Source organism: Erpetoichthys calabaricus, chromosome 9 (assembly GCF_900747795.2).
Source record: "Erpetoichthys calabaricus chromosome 9, fErpCal1.3, whole genome shotgun sequence".
Lineage (NCBI taxonomy): Eukaryota > Metazoa > Chordata > Cladistia > Polypteriformes > Polypteridae > Erpetoichthys > Erpetoichthys calabaricus.
In genome coordinates this window covers 142105982-142129830 of record NC_041402.2, presented here as the reverse complement: position 1 = coordinate 142129830, position 23849 = coordinate 142105982, and the positions used below count along the sequence as shown (strand labels likewise).

Sequence of the window (23849 nt, the reverse complement as noted above, 5' to 3'; positions counted from 1 at the left end):
GGTAGTGTATGAACGAAATGGCCTAGTTCTGTACAAAAGGGTACATTATATCCTCCAGATGTCTACTAGTTTGTGAGTTACACTGTGATCCATGTGAAAATGTAACCATAGAAACCAGCAGGGTGAAAAGGCTCACTCTTTCTGGTAGCATTTCCTAAAGCTGCAAAATAATCTCTGCTGAGAAGCGGAACTTCAAACTGTTAGGACCTGCAGTGGCTTGAAATGTCGCAGGAGAGTAATGCTCACTTAAGAACCAAGAATTGAAATTAAATAATAACGAAGTTGTCAATCAATAGAGAAAGATATTTCTTTTTAAAGGAACAACAGTGAAAATGCTTTAGGTTTCCTAGGTTTCTTCCTAAATCATTGTGTGGAAGTAGACATGAGCTGATGGGCAATCTTTGTATTCATTTTAACATGTAGCTTTTTGTACTGCTTGTACCTCTTCCTTTACACTACAGTTTGTGTTGTTGAACTTAACAAGTAATTAAAAACAAAACCAAAAAGAAAAAGCAAAAAAGGAGGGTTGTTTTCCACTGCTGTATTGTATTTAGTACCCAGCATGGTGCAAATCTCAGGTCTAGGTTTGTATGCTGTTGACAGTTTGTTTTTATAATAGTTGCATGCCTTAATTTCAAATCTCGTTCTCCACCTGTAAAGACTGCAAAATCCAAGTGATTTTAGCTCTCATAATTTTATAGTTCATTCCATTGAACAGTCTTTGCATTTCCACAATAGCAAGTCAATCTTTTGCTGTCCAAGCACTACTCTTTTGTACTTCTCAAACACTACATTGCCATGATATCCTTCTCTGCAAAACAAAATGGTTGTTCAGTATGAAAGTGTATTTTAATCTTAACTTACTTTCTGTTAAGTGAAGAAAGTTTATTTGGTTATATTGAGAATTTATGGCTGTAATATTTAATGTTCACTCCAATAAGTTAACAATGAACTATACTGTGCTTCATATCATCATCTGAGGTGAAAAAATATTTTATTGAATCCAAAATTTGGTCAAAATATTGAAACATAACCAGCTGGAGTTAGAAAAATGTGAAAATGAATAAAAATTAGGAGAAAATCAATTTAATCTTATTAGATTTTTTGTAGTATTACATTTTTTCAGTGAGTGTAAGTAGTATGTAAAGATGAGGTGAAAAGAAAAATTGCAAAGTTTGCTTTCTGTGCAAGTTAAATAAGCATGACGTCTCCAGACATGAAAATGTATTGCCACCTAATGTCTTCAATCTAACTAAAGTCATAATTGAAATTAGCTGCTGTGATGCCTGGGTGTCTGCAGCTGGCATATGCCCCTTGAACTTGGGACATCGATAGTCATAGACCAAGATGGACTTGGGAGAATGAGGACACAGAACAACAAGATTGGTACAAACGTGCAAAGTGCTTTTTACTTTTACAGTCCAGCAGTGTCCAAAGCAAAGTGCGTTGCAGAAGTTCAATAAATAAATAAACACACCAAGAAAAAAACAGCGTTCATAGAGGTTAAGATTCAAAAACAAGCAATCCAACAAACAGGTTAAAAATCCAAGTTTAAAATAAAGTCATGATCTACCCATAAAACCACCACAAGCCTAGATGCATCCACCTACAGTAATACAGAACCTCCTGAGTGCTCCCTATCCCCTGAGCTCACTCCACACCGGGCATTGCTCCAGACTACTTGCCTCCTCTCTACAGTAGCAGCACTGTCACAATCCTGACTCTTCCTTTCGTTTTAACCTCCCAATTTCTCATTCCTTTTTTCTTTCTTTCTTTTGCTCTCCCTTCCCTTGTCACCTCAGGTTATCTATATACTCATGTGGGTGCAGCTAATTACGACCCGTGGAGTGCCAATGTGGAACAGCTGTGCTGACTTAGCCTGCACGTTAACAGGTAATCAGCTCGCCTCCACACTGAACACCCCACTGACAGGGCTGCAGCCACACTAGTCTACAAAGCTTGAGGCCCTCTGTTTTATCTAAAAACCTGCATATTTCTACTGACCCCAGCCACACATCACCATAGCTGCTTAAATGCTTTGGTTAATAAGTATACATGGTTTAGGTCAATCTTACACAATATACTGTACATACTGGGCAAAACGTCTTAGATCACCTAAGAATATTATTTTTAAAGTTGATCTTCTGAGCAGAAATGCCTGCAACACTACAGTATATACAGTAACATTAGAATAAATACAAATAAACATTGATACAATAAAAAGCAACAAGAAATTCTTGTGTTTTTAAAGCAAGTCATTTTGTGTGGCCTCCATTAGAATGCAAAATTGAAGTAATTAACTCAGGTAAACTGCTGTGTGATTCTCTTTCAAGTACTCCTACAGTAAAAATTGGAACATTTTTTGCAGGATTTACTATAACTTTTCCTTGGACTTTGGCTGCCTTATGTTCTTTTCTGTATTTAAGTGATCTCACACAGCTTCAATAACGTTGTGATTGAAGTTCTCAGGTGGCCAGTCTAATATGACTAGTTTTTTAATTGCAAATGTCCGTTCCAAGTAGGCCTTTAACTGCCTATGTAGTTTTCTTAGAGTTCTTATCATGCTACAAGAAGATGATTTTGCCTGAAATGCACTCCAAATATAGTTAGCACCATGCTTCACAGAAGGCTGCAGACAGGCAGCAATGTACTTATGTACTGCACTCTGGTTAATTCGTAGCTAGTTCAACTTACAATCTAAAGAAATGCTTTCATTGGTTACTCTTCATTACCCCACTATGAATAACTGCTGTGGTGTGCCCTGTAATGAAAAAAAAATTTCCTTTTATTTCCTTGCACTTGTTGCTGCTAGAATATACTCAGGCTCCCTGGCAAATTGAAACAGAATAATAATAGTTTAAAATTAATTGTTACAATAATGTAAAAAAAGTTCCTTGTACGGCACTAAATGCCTGGCCAACAAATGGAGAAAAAAATGCACCTGTCCTCTGATGCACTTGTCCTATCTTCATATACTAATTCTGACTTATGCAATCAGAATCATTAACACTGACAAATATATAAATGTTAGGAGAGACTTATTTGTGTCATTTCTGTCTCTAACTTTCTCCTTTAATTTGGCATACAAATTAACAACAATAAGTGTGAGTTACTTCTTCATGCACCTCTCTGTTGGAAGTGGGTGCTGAGAAGAAACAGACTAAGGTGGTTTGTGCATCTGCAAAAAAAACAGAGGGTGTTTGGATGAGGAGGCATACTGAGATAGAGGTGGAGGGGAGAAGGCCAGAAGAGGGTCCGGAGAAAATGTGTTTAGAGGTAGTGTCAGATGATATGAGAAGATAATTTCTCATCCCAAAGGATGTGCAGGACCATGGAGAGTGAAGGAAAATGTTTTGAGGAGCAACCTATAAAATGGCTATAAAAATAGAGATGATGAGGATGATGGTGATTTTATTTGTATTTTTTTATCATGTATGCATTAAGTTAAAAACAAAAAATAAATTTGTTATCATTAAAACCTCAGGAACATAATATAACCAATTCAGAACTAAAGGAGTTAAAGTTTTTGCAAATCTTATGATATAATGGAAACATGAATCATATGCCATATGTCATTTGTTGTGCTTTTCCTCTCAAAAAGGATCTGCATTAAAAATCTTCAGATCAGTATTAGAGCATTGAAGGACTCAAAGCTACCCTTTTATTTCCTTGATTGCTTCACAATTGATTACTGTCAACAAAAGAGCAAAATGGCTCTGTTTATGTCTTTTGTCTTTTCCGACCTCTGCCAATTGATTGGTGGGTTCAGGGGGGAGAAAGTGCAGGTTTAGCACCAAGAGTGTTGCCACAATATTTCAGCAGATTATCAGTGACCTTGCTGATAGTAGTAAAGATCCACTGCTCTCATGAGCCTGCACTGACGTCAAAGCCAGCCAGCCACAAAGGCACCTGTTCTTGTCCCTGTTTTAGAAATGCTTTAGTAAAGCAAATTGTGCAAGTATGAGCTGTCATGTCTGGTGCCCTTATGCTGTCTTGAAGATGTGCCTGCAGAATGGTAGTGCCACTCCCAGCTTTTGTTATACCAGAGGTCAACATTGTAGTCAGGGCAGAGGAGGAGTTTTTTTTCTTTCATTATATAAAATCCATTTCCCAGCATGTGTGAAACTGAGCCAAGATTAAATTGTTGGAATAAAGCAAAGTAATTGTATTTTGCAGTGTGGAGATTTATTGCTTTTTTTTTCTTTCAGATCATGATTGTGTATCTTATAACCAACTTTTGAGTCTATAATGTGCAGTCTGCTCGGGCTTAAGAATGCCAGTGTCATACCGTATTCGTATTCATTTTAAACTAAATTGAGCAGCCAGACGTACCTTCTGTTTACTGCAGGAAAAACATAATATTTTCAGTTGTTGTGTTTTGAAACATTATTATTCCTATGTAAATCTAATCTTCTTTTCATATCTAATTTATTGAAGCTTTCATGAGGCCCTCACACTAGTCTTCAGTCTGTAAATAATGCAAATTAAAGAAAATGTATGTCTCTTTTCAAATGTATATCATAGCTCACCTTTCTGCAATTTTCTTGTAGTCACCTATCTCTTCTTACCAACCCAGCTGGTGTGTCCTCTGGTCTGTTTAACTATTATATCTAACAGTAACATGATCAATACCTCAGATTTTTCAGCATGTTCTCAACATGCGTTGGGCATTTTTTTCATCCTTGTTTTTGTCACTTAGCATAAATGATTAAAGTTACACTGTATTTGCATTTCAATATTTGTATTTCTGAAATGCAGTCTTCAGCAAATACAGCATACATTTAGCATGTCTTAATAGCGAACCTTTATATAAAAATACATTTTCCTTATCATGAATTTGTACAGATTTCATGCGTCTACCTATTTTTTTCAAGCACAAGCAGTTGTATTGTCCTCATTGTTACTCTTATTATTTGACAGTCTTGCACTCTTTTTGCTTGCTATTAGTCCATTTTACTTTTGTGAGATGCAAGCTTTATTGCCCTACTATTTCTGGCAGTATTATGCTGTAAATTGTTCAGCATTCCAGTCTAAAGCAACAAGGTTATGAACAGTACTGAAACAGTGTAATTTTAATTACAATGTTGCATGCAGCTGGAGTTCATTCTTCCAATAACAAATCCAAATGCCTGAATGTTGAAAACAGCATAAGAAGTCTCCATCTAGTGTTTGACTTTGTAAAATGCAGTCTGCTTACTGTACAGTATTTTAGGTAGATTTTAAGTTGGTGTGGTTTACTGGTCTTTTGGAGAACTAATAAAAAGTGAAGGACAAATTTTGGTCTGTGTCCTCGGCTTAGTCCAGACATGTATGAAATCAACAAGAGAGACTGCAGTGAATATGCTGTTATTATTGGTTTGTTTACTGTATTTTAGTGATTTGATACCTGATGTATACCTTGTCTGAAATAGTATTTCCAGCACTGTCCAGACTTGGATATTGTATATTGAATTTAATCACGTAATCGTTCAGCAGTTTTTTTTATATTCTTTTTGGAAGTTAATATTCTTTTAAGTGTTTTGTCATTCAATATTAATAATAACAAAAGATAGCTAACAAGGATATATTTTTGTATAATTAAAAAGTTTCTAAAAACATTTTACAGTACAAGTTACATGAATTTCTGTTAAAAACCTGAAAAAATTTAGTTTCACCTCACATGAGAATGTATGTTTATTTATTTTATCCACTTTAGATGGTATTAATAAGCTGGCATAGAGAGAAAAGCCAAGCAAAATGACACCTTTTATTGGCTAACTAAAAAGATTACAATATGCAAGCTTTCGAGGCAACTCAGGCCCCTTCTTCAGGCAAGATGTAATCAAAGGGGCCTGAGTTGCCTCGAAAGCTTGCATATTGTAATCTTTTTAGTTAGCCAATAAAAGGTGTCATTTTGCTTGGCTTTTCTCTACATTCATAATGGCTAACACGGTACAACACCCTAGTACTATAAGCTGGCATAGAAATGCAAAAAGTATTTAGGATGCAGATGCACTTTGTTTTTTAAACTTCTGACACAATATTATAACACCAAAATAGACAAACTTATCTGAGGAAAAGGCTGTTAAGTGTTTCATTGCAGTGAGTCAATATTTTTTATTTTATTTAAAGATTTCATGTGTAAGTTTTAGTTCCTCTGACTTCATCTCTGTTATTTTTTCCTTCAGGTTGATATCAAACAGTGTCATTATCTTGTAGATCTTGATATTGAAACTGAGACACCACGAGAGCCACGTTATGCTGCCATTAAGGATGAGTGGACAGTCATAGCATACAAGCTCTTCCTTGATTCATCAAGGTTAGTAGTCTTTGAGGAGCAAAAATTTTATTCAAATGGGGAAAAAATAATATTAGGAAAGAATGTATCTTGAAAGTAAAAACTTTCAGTCATTGAAGTTTTTTCTTGATTCCTGTAAAACAATTTGTGTGCTGATGTATTAATTTACTGTAAGTTTGCAGAATTTTTTTGTGATTTGCTTATGTTTTATCCTTAAAGCAGCAAAAATTTAACTTTCAACTTTAGATATATAATAGAGCCAAACTGTCCTAGACATTGTTAGTTTGGTGTTGGTCTTTGTCTTCTATAGGTTTTAAGCCCAGAGTTGAGAAATATGTGTGTTTTACATTGATGACATTTTCACTACTAAAATACTATTCTTTCTTTAAGTACTCTAGCATCCCTAGAGTTTCAAAAATACACAATATTTCTTTTAAATTGTTTCTGATGATGCAGTAGCAGTTAAAACATAAACTGCCTCTACTGTACAGTATATATATTTTCTATATTACTACAATTTTTTATAGTGAATTCGGTCAGATCTTTTTAAAAATGTTATACTTTATACAGTATAGATGATAGTCTAAAAATGAAAACAATTTGTTTAATTGGGTACAGTAATTAAACATGTAGTTCTCAAATGTAAAAGTTATATTCTTCCTTCACAGCGAATATGACTCAATAAACATATTAGGGGTGATTGTTTCAATCCTTTTGTTAACAATCTGAATAATTTAGGATAATTTAATTCCGTAATTTTTCTAACTTCTGTCTTTCCATCAGAATGAAGTTGTTTGCGCATTGATTCACATCTATAATCGAAAACGAAAACTCTCAGAAAAAACAAAATTGATATCTATCAGTGTGGAGGGATTTTTAAAGTAAATTAAATACCATCAAATAATGGCCAAAGACATGTTTTTCAAAGAAAGAAAATCTGGCACAGTAGCCAGTCCTCCAACATACAGGAATCTGCAAGTTGTTCTTGCTTCAGGTAAAGTCAGTGTTGATGAGCCAGCCAGCAAAAAAGTACTGGCAAATAATGATCCATAGAAGAGTAGCAAGAATAGAATACACTAGTTATTAATAAAAATATTAATAATATCTGGTTGTTTTCAAACTCCACATGGATTTTTAAAATGTTACAGAATGTACCCATAAGCTTAATATTGTACATGCTGAGAGACTGGTAATGATAGGAAAAACTTGGAGAAAAGCAAAAATGGTAGCAGGTAGAAATGTATAAAGTGTAAATATGAGTAGGACATTTCTTTTTCTGGACTTCACAGTACAAACAGGCCTTTTCTAACCTATTTGATTTGTTTGTTTGACTATTTTGGTCATTTGCATTTCTTCTTATTAACTGACATCTTATACCTGTGGTTTCAACAAATCTTAGGCAATAAAATATCCAGAACAACTCTATATGTGTAGACAATGCAGAATACATCAATTTTTTTTTATTTTATTGAGAAGTTGTCTTTGTTGATTTCTGTCACTGGGGTATCTCTAAGGATATGAAGAAAGGGTTATTTTTAACTTTCCATAGGTAATTTTTAAAATTTTTGTGTCCATTGTCTCTTCTATTTTAGAGTGCATGTATCTAGCGCTGTTTTAATTTTTACCCTTAATGTGTTGTTTTTGTCCTTAGTTTTGTCTGAAAAATCAGTTCCCTAAGATATCTGCAAATTAATCGATTAATGTTTATAGTGTCATTTACAATAAAAGTTATCATAAGATGGCTTAAGCCCCCATCACATTACACAACCTTTACAGCAATTTTTAGTCTTTATTTAGATAATCTTAGTGAATCAATGACAGTAACAGTTTTCTTATTTACATGTGTTTCAATAACCCAGTTATTCACAGAAACTTGATTTATAAAACGCCATGTAAACCCCCGTGTTCTGATTAGACAAATCAGATTATGGAAAATCCAATGCATCCACTAAACAGTGTCATCTCCAGACAGAGGAGCAGCTTCAGCGACAGACTGCTGTCACTGTCCTGCTCCACTGACAGACTGAGGAGATCATTCCTCCCCCAAACTATGCGACTCTTCAATTTCACCCGGGTGGGTAAACGTTAACATTATTCAAAGTTATTGTCTGTCTTTACCTGCATTTTTATTACTCTTTAATATTGTTTTTTGTATCAGTATGCTGCTGCTGGAGTATGTGAATTTCCCCTTGGGATTTCTATCTATCTATCTATCTATCTATCTATCTATCTATCTATCTATCTATCTATCTATCTATCTATCTATCTATCTATCTATCTATCTATCTATCTATCTATCTATCTATCTATCTATCTATCTATGTGCAGATTGCATAGTAGGTTTAAAGGGTACTATTGTAGAATCAAGTATAAGATTTCTAGCGTGTTGTAATTTTACGTAGAATAAATCACAATAGTTATTCTGAGGTGCAGCAATTTATAGCTTGGTCATTTACATGATGATAATTCTGTGTTAGACAGGAAACCAGTGAAGTCTAGCTAGAAGAGAGTTTGTTCCCAGTGAACACTTGTGCAGTTGCATATCAGACCTGTTATTTTGGGTGAATAATTAATTCAGGAAAACTGTTGAAAAGAAAATCTCAAGTATGCAATAAAATGCTTCAAAGATTTTACAGATTATTTATATGTATGAAATGGAAAGACAGCAGCAAATGGTTACAGTATTTTATAGAAGCAAAGTTTTGAAAGCAAGAAGTAAGCATTTAATTGGTTTGTGGCTAATACCTGTCTGTTTTTTTTTTTTTTGGTCATTCATTTGTCTCACATGCTATTGTGATATGGTAGCATTATTTGCTGTAATAATTTACTACTCTTTGTGTGGTCACGTCTCTGAAGGCCTAGCAGAGGTCACTAACAGGCGGACCGCGGTCCGGGTCCGGACCCAGAAGCTGTCTCATACAGACCCAGACTTACAGCCAAAGTAGAAGGTTATGATTTAAAACCTGACGGGGCGCTTCTATTTTAGCCGGCACAGCTTTTGTAGTCTTTACGGTAATGTTTTAGTGGATGAGGAAATGCACAGACCAATTGTATGCGTGTTAAGCCATTTCACGTGATACCACTCGCCAATCAAGTCTGTGGATTCTAGGTGGAAGAAAGTGAGAGATACAGACGACTGCGCTGGAAAAGAATCGACGGGTGAGACGGAGAAAGGAACAGAAAAATAAGGAACAAATGGCACACTCTTCCCACTGAGAGCACTAAACCAGTGTGTCTCATATGTTCAGAAACCGTGGCACTTATTAAAAGTGCCAATGTGAAATGACATTATGAGACAAAACGTAAAGGTTTCGAACAAACATACCCACTCAAATCCGAAGTGAGATCACAGAAAATAATTAGTCTCAGAGCCCAATATGACCACTCCACCAGGATCCTGAGCCACACATTCACTGCCCAACAACGTGCTTATGAGTGTTCCCTCAGAGTTGCTTGGATTTTGGGTCAACACAAAAAGCCATTTACTGATGGAGGGGTTGTCAAAGAATGTATGAGTGCAGTAGCTGAAACACTACTTGAGGGAAAACAAAAACAAGAGTTGTGTGATAAAATAAAGCAAATACCCATGTCAGCATCATCTGCCACAAAGAAAAGTAAAATATTGACTCAGGACGTGCTAACCCAGCTTGATGAAGCAATGCATAAGGCACCATGTGTAGGTTTAGCTGTGGATGAGTCCATTGACATATGTGACAATGCTCAGCTCTTAAGTGTATGTCAGGTTTTTCAACACTGACCAGAAAGCATTCTGTGAAGACCTGTTAGGTGTCACTCCCCTTCAGACCAGTACAAGAGGAGAAGACATCTACTATACATGGCCATTAAGGAAATGTTGGCAAAGAGAGGAATAGAGCCAAAAAAGGTGGTTTCAGTAACCACAGATGGAGCCCCTGCTATGATAGGGAGAGAGAAAGGAGCTGTAGCAAGACTGAAAGAAGACAATCCTGTGCTCATAGCTTACCATTGCATCATTCATCAATCTGTCCTCTGCACCTCCCTGTTAGATGAGCATGCTGAGGTGATGAGTACAATGATGAAAATGATCAATTTTCTCAGAGCATCCTCGTCCTACCAGCATCACATGCTTAGAGAATTCCATAGGGAAGCTGATGCCAGTGCTGATGACCTTTTTCTGCACAACAATGTGAGATGGCTCAGCAAAGGCAGGGTGTTAGCACGCTTTTGGTCCATAAGGAGGGAAGTAGCAACTTTTTTGGCAGAGCTAAGAAGTCAGAAGGCATCACAGTTTTCTTTCTTTTTAGAAAATTATAAACAGATGGACAATGTGGCCTTTTTGGTTGATATCACTTCACATCTGAATGAACTGAATTTGAGGCTACAGGGCAAAGACAATTCAGTTTGTGAACTGATGACGGCTGTCCGCTCCTTTCAGAGGAAACTTGACGTGTTCAAGGAAGACTTGCAGGGAGACTGTAAACACTTCCCAGCAGTGCAGGAACAGGTTCAGGGACAGCAAGATGTGTCTTCTTTTGTTGTCTTTATTAATAAGCTGATTGTAAACTTCAGCAACCGTTGTGACACCTTCAGCTTTGGACAGCAGCTCACAATGTTCATTCAGAGCCCATTTCTCATCACAGATGTCCGGGGGTTCTCAAAGGAAGTCACACAGCACTTTAAATGGGTAAATGCTGGGCCTCTTCAGATGCAACTGGTTGATTTCCTAGCAGATATGGCCCTGAAAGAGCAGTGTGGAAGAACTGACCCTTCCACATTTTGGCACCAAATGGTCCCTGAGACAGCTTTCCCAGGTCTGAGGAATGCAGCCTTGTACATCTTGACCATGTTTGGCTCCACACACAACTGCGAGGCAGCTTTCTCCACAATGAACATAATCAAAACTAAATATCGTTCCAGGCTCACCAGTGAATGGCTCTGACTCCATTCAAGCCCAGGTTTAAAATCCTGGCAGGACAAGCTAGAGCTCAATTCTCTCACTGAGCAAAAAAGTGGGGTGATGAATATAAGAGGGGAAGAAAGTGAGCATTTAAAACTGTTTAATTGTTAAGATGTGTTGAGATTTATTATCTGTAAAATTGGTTGAGACTGTTGAGTGAAGATGTGAAACAGAAAAGGGGAAATTCAAGCTTTTTCTCCATTTATTTTATTTTTCTGAAGTTAAGCACTTTATTTAAACATGCACAATTTTCACATTTTATTTATTTTGTCTTATTTTGAAATGCAGCCCTACTTTTATTTAGTAAATTTAAGAACATTATATACTATGACAGAACATTATACATATCTGCAGTCATACATAAATTTTCAGTTCTGTGTTACGTGATAATAAATATTGTCAAAAAGTTTTCGAATTGTACTGAACTCATTTGATTTGAAAGTCTGGTATTGATTACATGCAGATGCTGATACAACTACTAGGCTACTTAAATATATATGATACTAAATAGTTAGACAACATGATCTTCCGGACCATTGCTTCAAGAAATGTTCTCTAATTGGACCTCTTTAGATTTTAGTTAAATACCCCCTGGCCTACAGTATACAGCACATAATACAATTGGTTATCATATTCATATTAACAATTATAAGATAGAACTGTGGATTTCAGGACCTTATCTAAAGCTGTTGATTCAGAGCTTGGATGTTGCTCCTGTTTATGTGGGAGTTTCATCAAATCCTCAGAGCAACAGGAATGTGCTCATTTGTAAGTGTGTTCCTACTTCTTCTATAAATATATTATTGTCTTTGGAAGATATGATAGAAAAATATTATCATTAATCAGAAAAGTGGCTAGCATTGACAAGTGAGATACATGAAAAAAATATTAGTAAAATGGTTCAACAAAAAAGCACTGTTGAGATAAATTGGGAAATTGCTAGATTATTCTCAAGGTACATGTCATCCATGGGGCACTTTACAAGTGGTAAACTATAATTCATAATATTTGAAATGAGGACAGTGTGACTTGTTTAGGGCCACTTAGAGAGTCTGGGATAGAGATTAATAGCAACTTTATAGTATTTGGTTGAAATGTTTGATATCTTTCTGCATTAAGTGTAGCTAGCTTGACTAGTTTGGGAATTGTTACACATGACCTAATAAGAATTAAACTCTCCTCTTCCACCCTACAGTTCTCCATTATTGGTTGCATGCCTCTTAAGGGACCATTCTAGAATCGTAATTTACACATCTCATTGGTGCTGGATTTCACACTTTTAACGACAGCTGTTGCTCATTGAAATTACCTACCACACTTTAGTTTGTTAATTAGTATTATTTGCCTTATGGGCACTGGGGTCATTGGAGATGATCTGGACTGCTTTCATTACACTTACAAAATTCATCAGATTATCACTTCTCACACTATGAGCAGGGAAATGGGTATGTGCAAGTCAAGTCATAATTGTAATACTACTCTGGACCCTTAACCCCATGAGCTACCTTATAAGATGATAGTGAGATATTTGAAAGATAAGTCATGATGGTATCAAATGAACACTTGGCCATCTCACTTGCTGTTTGAAGCCCAGCTGATGGGTAGCTAAATTAAACTCTCTGTGTCCAAATTTGTAAGTAATTTGGCCATGTAACGTCCCTGCTAATCCTGATTAGAGCAATGAAGTAACAGAAGTAATGAAAGAATCTTTATTTCAGCAATTTTAAACTTCGTTTTAACTGTGATCAAATTAAATAATTTTTGTGGGACTGTGTTTTTTTGTATGTTGTCTTTATTATGCAATACACATGCCAAGGGCAACTCAAGATACTTAAGCTGGAATTGCAAATAAGAAGTTTGTCATATCTATAAAGTTTATCAATACTCTAACTGGCATTAGGGCATCAACTAAATCATTAAGATGCCTATCTTGCCCAGTGTCATTCTGTCTGTGAAGTCATGAATTCCGCTGACCTTTGCTACAACAAGAAAAGCCTGTTTCTTTAGGATTCTTTTATACTTGCTGGATGATTTTACACGATGCCTTTGGGAGTAATTTTGTCAGGCAGCCAGTTTGGAGATTATGCCGTTTGCTATGGTTAATTGAAGTTTCAGAGTCTTAGAAATTGCTTTGAAGCCTTTTCCAGACTAATAGGTGTATACAATTATGGGTTTGTTGAATGTTTGTGTTGGCAATTTGGCTCCAGTGATGAAGGTCAAAGCAAGTGAGGTTTATAAATGATCTGCTTGTAATCAAGCCTAGCTCTGTTCAGTCAATGATTCTAAATTATCATTTTAACTTGGGTGGTTTAACAAGAGGGCAATAACATTTTCACACATTACCTGTTGAAATAATTTAAATAATATGTTATTAGGTAATTAATTAATTAACTAATTACTTTCTCTTTGGATCAGATAAGGTATTTATCTTAAGCAAGGAGGGGTTCTTAACCTTTTTTTGTTACATGGACCCCTTTACCAGTCAACTGAAGGCCACAGGCCCCTTCTAAGAATAATGTTTTTAAATGCATAAAATAAAATTACCAAGGATGCCAGTTACTGTATATTGACATCCAAATCCATAATGAAAAAATATATGATATAGTAATATATGTGGTTCTTTGTTAACACATTAAATAATAATACATTTAAAATATCTACTCGTGTAGAATTTTCATGTGACATTTTCATACAATGCTCATTTTTCTTCAGAACTTCATATAATATATATCTACATGTCATTTTTTTGTCTTCATTAGGAGAATACAACAATGAAACTCTCATGCCAATACAACCAATTTAACATGTATATGTCAAGCAAAATACCATATATACATCCACTACGCTAAGAAAAGTAGTAGTTCAGTTGTGTGTTAGCAGTCATCAAATAAAGCTTATGTAATGGAACACACTTACAAAATTCAATTGCTGACAAAATCAATAACTGGTGATCATGCAGGAGAAGTCATATGCCTTCCTCATATTAAGTTAGATACTGGCGATACTTCAGCAAGAAGATTACCGTTCATCTTGCATAGATTACAATTTCCAATAGTTTTATCGTTTGCTATAACTATAAATAAATCTCAGGTCCAGAGTTTTGACCTTGTTGGAATATACCCTTGGACCAATAGTGATGTATCGATTAGGATTTGAGCCACCATAGGTGGCCAGGTGGGCCTTGTAGGAAAGTTATATTTTTTAAAGACTTGTCAGTGTAAAGACTGTTGTTGTTTATCTTGAATAAGAACATTAAACTATGGTATGGTGTTTGAAAAGGCAACATGCATGTCATGTTGGACATCTAATCAATTTAAATTTTTTTGTCTTCATATGAAAATCCCACTTCACAAAGATATATTGTTGCAAATGGAATCAAAGCTTCCATAGCTCGCTTTACAAGATGAGGAAAGGCTTCTTTGAGGGAACATCAGAATTCTCCATGATTTTTTGAGTTAAACTTCTATTGTAAGTTTTTGTCCTTAGATCAATGAGTTCATCTTTGGTTAAGTCAACATCTTCGCGGATCCATGGTTCCATTTTCATGCCATCAAAATAGATATCATTTTTAAAAGAGTTCTGTAATGTTTCCAAGTGTTTGGCAGATATCTCTTTTCAGAAAAATTTGACAGAGAATTTTTTTCAATTTCAGCTCCATTTTGGTAAAGCTGTTCCTTCAACATTGGAATGTTTGCAAGAATGTCGGCCTCTACTCTCTTCTTCCATATTGGTTACTTAGCCAGGAAAACTTTTCAGTTGCATCCGTAATGGTAACTTCACAGCCTTGAATGGAAAGATTTATCTCATTCATATGGTGGAAAATATCTGCCAGGTAACCCAACCCATGGATAAAATCATTTCTTTCAAACTATTCCAAGAGTAGGTTCTCTCTTTCTTCCAGAAAAAGTGAAACTTCTGCCCTTAGTTCAAGTAAGTTCTTCAAGACTTGTTCACTTGAAAGCCAGTGCACTTCTCTGTTTTAAAGAAGAACTTCATATTCTGCTCTCTTTTCCTGACAAAATTTTTAAAAAACACAATGATTAAGAGAACGTCTTTTGGTAACGTCTTATGGCTCTCGACAAAACGTCTTTCAGGGTTGTTAGGAGAGTCTTTGTTACTAGTACATGTCTATGTAAAAAGCAATGAGTGACAACAAGTTGAGGAGCTTCTTTTTTCACTAAAGTAGCAAAACCAGATATATTACCAAGCATCACAGGAGTTTCATCAGTGCAAATAGAAAGAGAAAAAAAATATATTTTTACCATTTTGAAAACGTCGACAGCCTTCATAGTTTCCATACATGTAACAGCGAAAAGGTTAAATAACACACTTCAACAGCTATCTGAACCGTTAGACGTGTGCCTGGTTTACATTCGTAGCCACCATGTCTATTCATGTTAAAAGTGGCCAACTTACAAAAATTTTCGAATTCTCATTTAAACTGACTGGTTTTGTAAAACTTTAACAGACAATGAAAAGGACTCACTTCCTTCCGCTTATTTATTAACAATCAGTTGTAAATAGGGAAGTACTTGAATGTAACACAATCACTGGTCAACGAAAGTGAGAATGCTCAACTTCACTATAGTCTGTACACAGCAGGACTGCTATATAGCGGCGGGTCTAATAACTGCCGTAATTTCAAAGTAAGCAATTTTTTGAGATATGCAAAATCTGTAATGTGATATGAAAATTTTTGTCATTTCTATTGGTGACGACAGATATAGCTAATACTACTGTAATTTATTGCATACATTCATAAGTGAAGGACATGCTATATTTCAGTTAAAGGTTAAGGAAAATAAAGATAATGAGTTAATTTTTTTCCCATCCAAGTTTATGGACCCCCTGTAATCTTTGACCCCAGGTTAAGAACACTTGATTTAAAGGGCATCCTACTAGACAGTCTTGTTTAAAGTCTTGAAAATATGTAAAAAAAATTGTAGTAATTCAGGAAATTAGAAAGGAGAAATTTCACAACATTGTGTTTAGAAGGACATTGCCATTCAACTTAAATGAACTAAAAGTACATTTACTTGGAATGTGCTTTATTGCCTACAGTTGGTAGTCCCTAGAAAAGACTCGTTTTCATTAATAAATAAAGCTTCACTTAAAAATGATGAGTTTGTGGAACAAATTAATATATTTCACAATTGTCAAGAAATAACTTTGACATCAAAAAATTAGTCTTATCCTTTAAAATATCAGTGATATCAATAGTGGCAATGTTGTTCTTTTATTTCTGGCAGGTGATCTAAAATATTAATTGTTTTAAACATTTTGTAAAACAATGAACTATGAGCTTGAGGTAAATTATAGTGTAGCTATGTATATTCATATGTGTGTGTGCGTGTTAGAGTAGCTGTTCATGCTTCCATATTTATATCTGTATTATGTTCTTGATGAACTCATTTTAAAGTAACAGTCTTGATTCACTGTACTGATTCTCTCCATGAAACTCCTGTTCATGCCATGTGTTGCTCAATCTTTTCCATTATAATTCCTTCCATTAATTTACTTTTTCCATTAATTTAACACAGACTTGTATTTTAATATGATTATTTAAAATTGAATACTTTAAAATTAGTAACAATCTTTTTTCCTTTAAAAACATAATTTTGAAAATTGGATTTACTTTTGTCTAAAAACCTAGTTGAACCTATTCTTGCAGTGATAAAAGAAAAATCAAAACTCTTCCTGTAATTTTTAATATATATGCAACATATTGAATCAGATCTTGAAGAAATAGTCCAGATTCTTTCTATCCTTTATTCTTTGCTTTTGGACTGCCTCTTTAATTTAAACCACAGTTCTTCAAACTAAAAACTGAATTTGCCTTTGGAAGATGTTTATTTTATTTTTAGTTCTTCATTTCTCTGTAGATTTTGAAGTTTGATTAGAGTCGCTGTCACGCTAGATATTCACCGTGTGACCAAGTCACATCTTTCTGGCTGACGAGCAAGGTTTCTGGCCAAAATATCCAGTAATTTAGTAGAGTGCACTGACTTAGACTAGTATACCAGGGACCAATGGCTGCAAAACAGCCCATTGCAACATCAACAATCTATTGCTGTGTCTAATGGTAATGTCTAAGCAGCAGCTAATTGCATTCAGTCAGTTAAAAGCATGTGTCAAACTCCTTTTATTTCAGTGTTGTTTCTTGTTGTCATTTAAAAAAAATTTTAGGCAATTCAAGGCTTAAGTCAGAACAGTTGTTTATTGGCTAGAATTGCTGCCACATGGGCTGATTGTTCAGTGTTCAAATTTTAGAGCTGATTGCTGTCTGAACACAGTTTGTCCTTTGTACATGGATGATTTTTTGTCTGGATATTCCAGTTAGCCTTCCTCATTCTAATGATTTTCTAAACTGGCCCCATGTGAGTATCAGTCATGAATCATTGTTCCCTGTCATAGATGGCACCCCATCCAGGGTTGGTTTCTGTCTTGCATCAAATGCTGCTTCAGCCCCCCTGCAGATTTTTTTCAGTAGAAAATATATCTCATCAGGTCTACTAATTCTTGTGTCCACTGTATTCTTATATCATCATATATACACACTTGGCTGATTAAACTTGCCTCTTTCAGAAAGGTGTGTATATTTGTGTCCATATTTAGTTATGTACATGCATGGATGAGTCATTACGAGTTAAATCTGAGGTTTTTAAGGAAGAATATATGTGAATGTATAAATTATTGTGTATAGTATTGTATACTGTATATATTTTTTATTTTGATTTTTTTATATACTTTATAAATCCCCAAGGGAAAAGTGGATGTAAAAATGTGGTAGTTCTTTATGTGTTGCTGTGTTTTCTGTTTACTTGTGTTTACTTTTGTTTGCTGCCAAGCACATTTTCATTTGTTTGCACACTCATTCAGCACATTGCTAGCATTTATACAACTCTGTGGATATATGCAATCCTGTATATGTGTGCTCACAGCTGACTCTGTTTAAATGCAGATGTATTTTTTGAACCATTAAAATATACAGATATCCATACTTGTGTTTCTGTTTGTAGTAGTATGTGTGGCTGTTCAACTAAAAATCATTCATATATGCTAGTGTGTGTTTATATTGTGTGTTTGTATCCAGAAATATACTGTTGAAAATGATGAAGCAGTGACATTAACAAGAAGTCATTTGAAGGCCTTACAGAAAACTGTCTTACTACCTGTATGCCTGAGTAAATTCCACCTCCTCTGCTGCACATCTGTATTTGTCAGGACCGAAGCCAATGGGACTGCAGCAGCCCAGACCTGCCACATGCTTGGGCTGTTGTTGCTTGATGCCGTGCGTCATCAAAGGCTGTTTTGTGTCCCAGGGACAGAGGAGGAGCACTTCCCTATTTTTTGCCTGTGTAATTGCAGATATGCTGAGGTCAGAATACAGAATGTCTGCCAGTTTTATGCATTTGCTAGGATTTAAAGGGATCAGGGTATATAAAAAAGAAGCACATAGACCTTCACATTTGTGTAAAATGTAATGTCAGGAGATGGAAATACCCAAAAGAAAACTAAATTACTTTATAATCAATTAGGAGGTATTCAATTTTCATTAGACTTAGGTATAAGTTTTTATGCATTGTCAGACTGTTAATACATTTATGAGTCAGTCTTTTTTATTGTGCCTTGCATAGCCATCTCCGCCATAAGTCTTTTTACAAAGCAAAAATAAAAAAGTTAATAAGCTGGATCATAATTAGGTATATGGTAAATACATTAGGATAATTTAGGGGTTGTCTTCAGTCACTTTAATTACGCCACTGTACATTCTCAAAGCTGCTAAAGAATCAGAAATATGAGTTATGTTATTTTCCTTCTTTTATAATTATTTTTAGCATAATTAATTTTTTTATGTTCTCATAGATCAACTATTGAGGAAATAACATATTTACGTCACAGGCATGAATGGGTGATAATCTGTTATAGGGCCCGCTCACACATAAACACAAACACTAGACCAATTTAGGATCATCATTTAACCTAACACTCATAGCTTTCAACATATGAATGAAAACAGACACTGAAACAGGGAAAACATACAAATTTCACACAGCGACAAAAGTGCAAGATTCAAACTTAATTATAAAAATATTTTTTTAGCAACAAAATCTGCCAATGTTGTACATAAAATTTACTTGACAGGATTTCTTAAATGAGCTAAATAATCTTAAACATAAATCTTACAATATGTAAAACAAGATTTAATGGTGTGACATAAAAGCTTTTCTCTTGCTTAGATTTCATTTTTTTGCAGTGTACCCAAAGGAAAGTCCATGCAGAAACAGGGAGATCTTGCATACTCTGCATAGACAAAAACTGGTTGCCAGATTTGTACCTAGAATAACTGATTCATTTGGGGTAACGCTACCCACTGTAACACTCTGTTGCAGAAACAGGTTTCAGCAAATTCTGAAGTCAAAATGAAAATGTAAAATGTTTCAAAATGCTTACCAAATCATTCCAAAATTTTGCTTTTATCTTATTATAAGATAGGTCCTTATTAAAACTTTCATCAGAATCTGTAACTCAAGTTATCCTCAAGAAACAGCAGCAATTGTGCTCAGCCTTCCAATTAAAAACATTCAGTTTTATGGATTGAATGTCATCCCTCAGATGTGTAGACAGCTTGTTTACTCATTCAAAATATTCATTGTATTAAAAGAAAACTAATGTTACGTTTATGTTTAAATTAAATATAGTATTGTCTAATTAAATCCATGGAAAGTTTTGTTTTTGCACATTATTCATTGAACTGTTAATGTTTTTTTTTAGATATACAGCTTTATGATAAAGTTTGACTTCAGACTTCATTTCATTATTTTTGGAGAGAAGTGACAGAAATTAGCCTTCCCCACTTTAAATATCACTAAAAAATATATTACATTCATAAATCTATTATAATAAAAGCTAGGGAATATGGCTTAGGGATAAGAGTCAACAAGTTACTTATGTGACAGTAGCACCCAAATGACAAGGTATGCATTTAAAACTGAATTCCTCTTTGTTAAATTTAAATTATATAAACAATATGTTAAGCTAATTGTTAATACCTTACAGCACAATGAGCAAATACATTTAATTTTACTGTAACGAGTGGTGGTAGTAAATAAAATTAAACAGAATGCATACAGGTATTTTGCAAACACAGAAACACGAACATCATGTGTCAGACCATAAAAGGGCAGTGCGAGGGCTTTTGATAGGTAGCCAGCCAAAAAAAGGATTTGGTTTATTGGCTGGTATGTTGTGTACCTACTAGCCTTTTAGTGGTTTCATACACATCTGCTATGAAGAGAATTATGATATAGATCAAGAAATACAATTATAATTAAGTGGTTCGTTATGGGAGATTGCACAAGATTATGGCTTGCCCCTTTCTTTTCACCCCTTGCACATGCAGGGGATATGCCTTTGCTTGTGAAACTTTTTGATGGAAGTTACGAGTTATTTTTCTAACAAAAACAGATAACTCTGTAGTGCAGACCTCTCTCTTTCTGTTCATACTGTATCTTCTGATTTGGTTCTTTCAAAAAACAGAATAAATTGAACTATCTTGTTTCTTGCTGCTAAAAAGTTAGAAATGGCTGTCTCAAAATAATTTATTTTTTATCATCTTTTGTTTTTAACATTGTTAGTTTTCTCCAGGTTTATATGGGGTTTTCTTCAGGTACCCTGGTTTTCTGACCCTTTACAAAGATTTTCACATCTTACAGAGAAATCTAATTTGGTAAGCAAAAATGTATGTCCAGACTTGTTTTTCACTAATTGACTGGGATCTTCCTTTGTTAGTAATTTAGGTAAACTCTTGTTTGTAAACAGGCAGCATGGTGGTGAAGTAGCTTCTGTAGGGCCTAAGCTTGTTCTCCTTCAAGAGTCCTGGCTCAAAACCTGGTCCAGGCACCATTTGTTGCAGGTACTCCCTTTGTTTCTGTTTTTTTTTTTTCTTGGCTACTGCAGTTTTCCCTACATTATAAAGACATGCAGGTTAAGGCGAATGCACATTATACAACATTTCTAGAGATTTCTAGTCATATACTTGATTTACATAATCTTAGCAAGATGGGGCAGTCTTGGCATGCTCCCGTAGCAGCCAGATTCTTAGTGACATACCCAGTGACTCAGTCCATCAAGACAACGACTCGCCCCAACATAATCAACCTTAATTTGCAGGGGCAGGCTTCTATGCATGTGAGAGCTGACAACCAATGAGTGCTCTCTTGTAAGTACAATGCATATAATGCAGACTCAAGGAATTAGGAATGCAGGTGTTTTGGACCTCACAAATAAGAAAGGCTTGTCTGTTTGATGTTGCATGTTTTATGTACCATGACAGAATTGGGGAAAAAAAGGCACTGGGTTTGCAGCTGAACTTGCTGTACCTGTAAAGCCTTCACATGGACACGATCTCCACCAGGCAGCATGTTACTGCTGGCTGTCAGAAAAAGGGGCAATGTCACAATAGATTATATTATATTAGACTAGGGGGCTTCGCCCCCTGCTCGCTTCGCTCGCCAACCCCTGTGTTTGGTTAATCTGATATACAATTAAATTTTTTTTTTTTTCTTTGGAATTGTTTCAGTTTCATTATTTGCACTTTTACTTTAAATCTTCGTTAAAAACAATATTTTTTGGAGACACATTGTGACAACGCAACATATAACTGCCCATGAGTGAATATTGTTTCTGTTTCTCTAATAAATAATCTGAATTTTTTTAATGTTTGTCCCTGTGATTTATTGATTGTCATAGCAAACACTATTCTCACGGTAAACTGTAAACATTTTAATACGAATGGCATATCACAATCTCCTTTGGTGTGTAATGTTATTTGTGGAATATATACATTACCTTTCTTTTTGCCTGTTAAAATTTGCATCGCTTCTCCGTGATCATCAATATGCACCTGACGGAATTGTGTATTCTTTGAAATTTAACTTGTCGTTGCTTTAACTGTTCCGGGACCACAGATTCTCATAGCTTATGGTCCATTATTGTGTAAATCCATGTTTTGTGCATTGAATGATGCGAATGCGAAAAGACTTTGTTGTTTACTCTTTGCCTTTTATTTCTGACCTCGATTTGTCCTACTATTTTTTCAATTACACCTGGTTCTGATGATTAATCACCTTTTGTTTGCGATAATGCAGTCTTTTCTATCTTTTCTTTGATACTGTAGCGACTGACATGATAAAGTGTCACAAAAGTTTTACTTGAACAATCGCCGACTTCCTAACCCCAAACACAACTTTCTAGCACCCTCTCCAATGCCCCCCCTTACCGCATTAATCAATACCCGCTATCAGTCTTCCGTGCTGTACTCCGCCGTCCCTCAATAGGACCGAACAGTCACTTAAAACCAAAAAGCCCTCAACCTGGCTGGGAGGCTACAATACTTTCGAATTTTACTGCTTTCATATTCTGTACCTTTCTCTGCATGTTTATCGTGCCATCGTTTGTTTGAGCCTTTCGAATTCCACTGCTTTCATAATCTCTTATCTGCCTTTTTTTTCTCTCCAACGCCTTTGGGTCTCTATTCTCCGTATTGTCCTTATATGCTTTATATGTGCTGAGAGCACATGATCTGTGTGTACTACGTGCTTTTACACGACTGAGTGTTTTTTGATGGGTGAGCTCTTATATGATATTTTTTGTAAGTAGGGCATGTCTTGCAAGAATCTCATGTTCCACGTCCCCACGAGACGGCCCTGGGACAATCTCTTGGCACCAAGTCTCATGGTTACTGTCCCCGCAAGAGCTTCGTGGCAAGTCTCTTTTGTCTCGCGGGTCTTTTAAATGTCTTCCAAGAACTTCCGAGAAGATCACGTATCATAGCCTTGCTTTTGCTTTCCAGGATTTTTTTTTTATAATAGAGAGATAAACTTTATTAATCCCAAGGAGAAACTCAGATGCATACAGTAGAAGTATAAAAAGAAAAGTACAGACTCACAGATCAAACAATATGGCCAATCAATCAGTCAATATGTAAATAAAAATAAATAAATATATAGAGTAATGTCTATTGTACTGCATAGAGTTGCTTATTGGCAGTGCGCAGCAAAGATCCACACAGGTCTGCTTCTTAGCGCACCATGGTGAAATGAGCCTATGGCCAAAAGTTCTCCAAGAAAGCACCACATGGAGTTTATGGTGGGTATTTTTCATGATGGTATCCAATTTTGCCACCACGCTATTTCAGCAACAGCTTCCAGTGGGCCTAGGGTTATCCCTGTGATGGAGCAGTCTTTCCTGATATGTTTATTCAGGTATTCTGCTTCTTTTGAGCTCAAGTTGCTTCCCCAAGAGACCACAGGATCGAACACCACACTGGCTACTATGGACTGATAGAACATTTCTAGCAGCTTGCTGCACACATCAAAAGACCAGAGTCTGATTAGCAAGTACAGTCTGCTCCATCCCTCCTTTTACAAAGCCACTGTGTTATCAGACCAGTCCTGTTTGTTGTTTATATGGACCCCCAGGTATTTATAACTCTGCACCACTTCCACATCCTCCCCCTGGATGGTGACAGGTCTCAGAGGCTCCTTGGCACGCCTGAAGTCCATCACCAGTTCTTTTGTCTTGCTGATGTTGACTTGTAAGTTGTTGTCCCAGTACCAGAAGATAAAGTCTTCC

General features: G+C 35.6%; 1 protein-coding gene across 2 annotated transcripts in view; it reads left to right on the top strand.

Annotated features, from left to right (window-relative positions):
• Window positions 1-23849, top strand: part of alg9 (ALG9 alpha-1,2-mannosyltransferase) — a 204893-nt gene that overhangs the window by 156358 nt on the left and 24686 nt on the right. For both annotated transcript variants that reach the window (XM_051932271.1, XM_028810266.2), the window contains one exon: window positions 6168-6298. In XM_051932271.1, the coding sequence (XP_051788231.1) occupies window positions 6168-6298 (131 nt within the window). The remainder of the gene's footprint in view (window positions 1-6167; window positions 6299-23849) is intronic.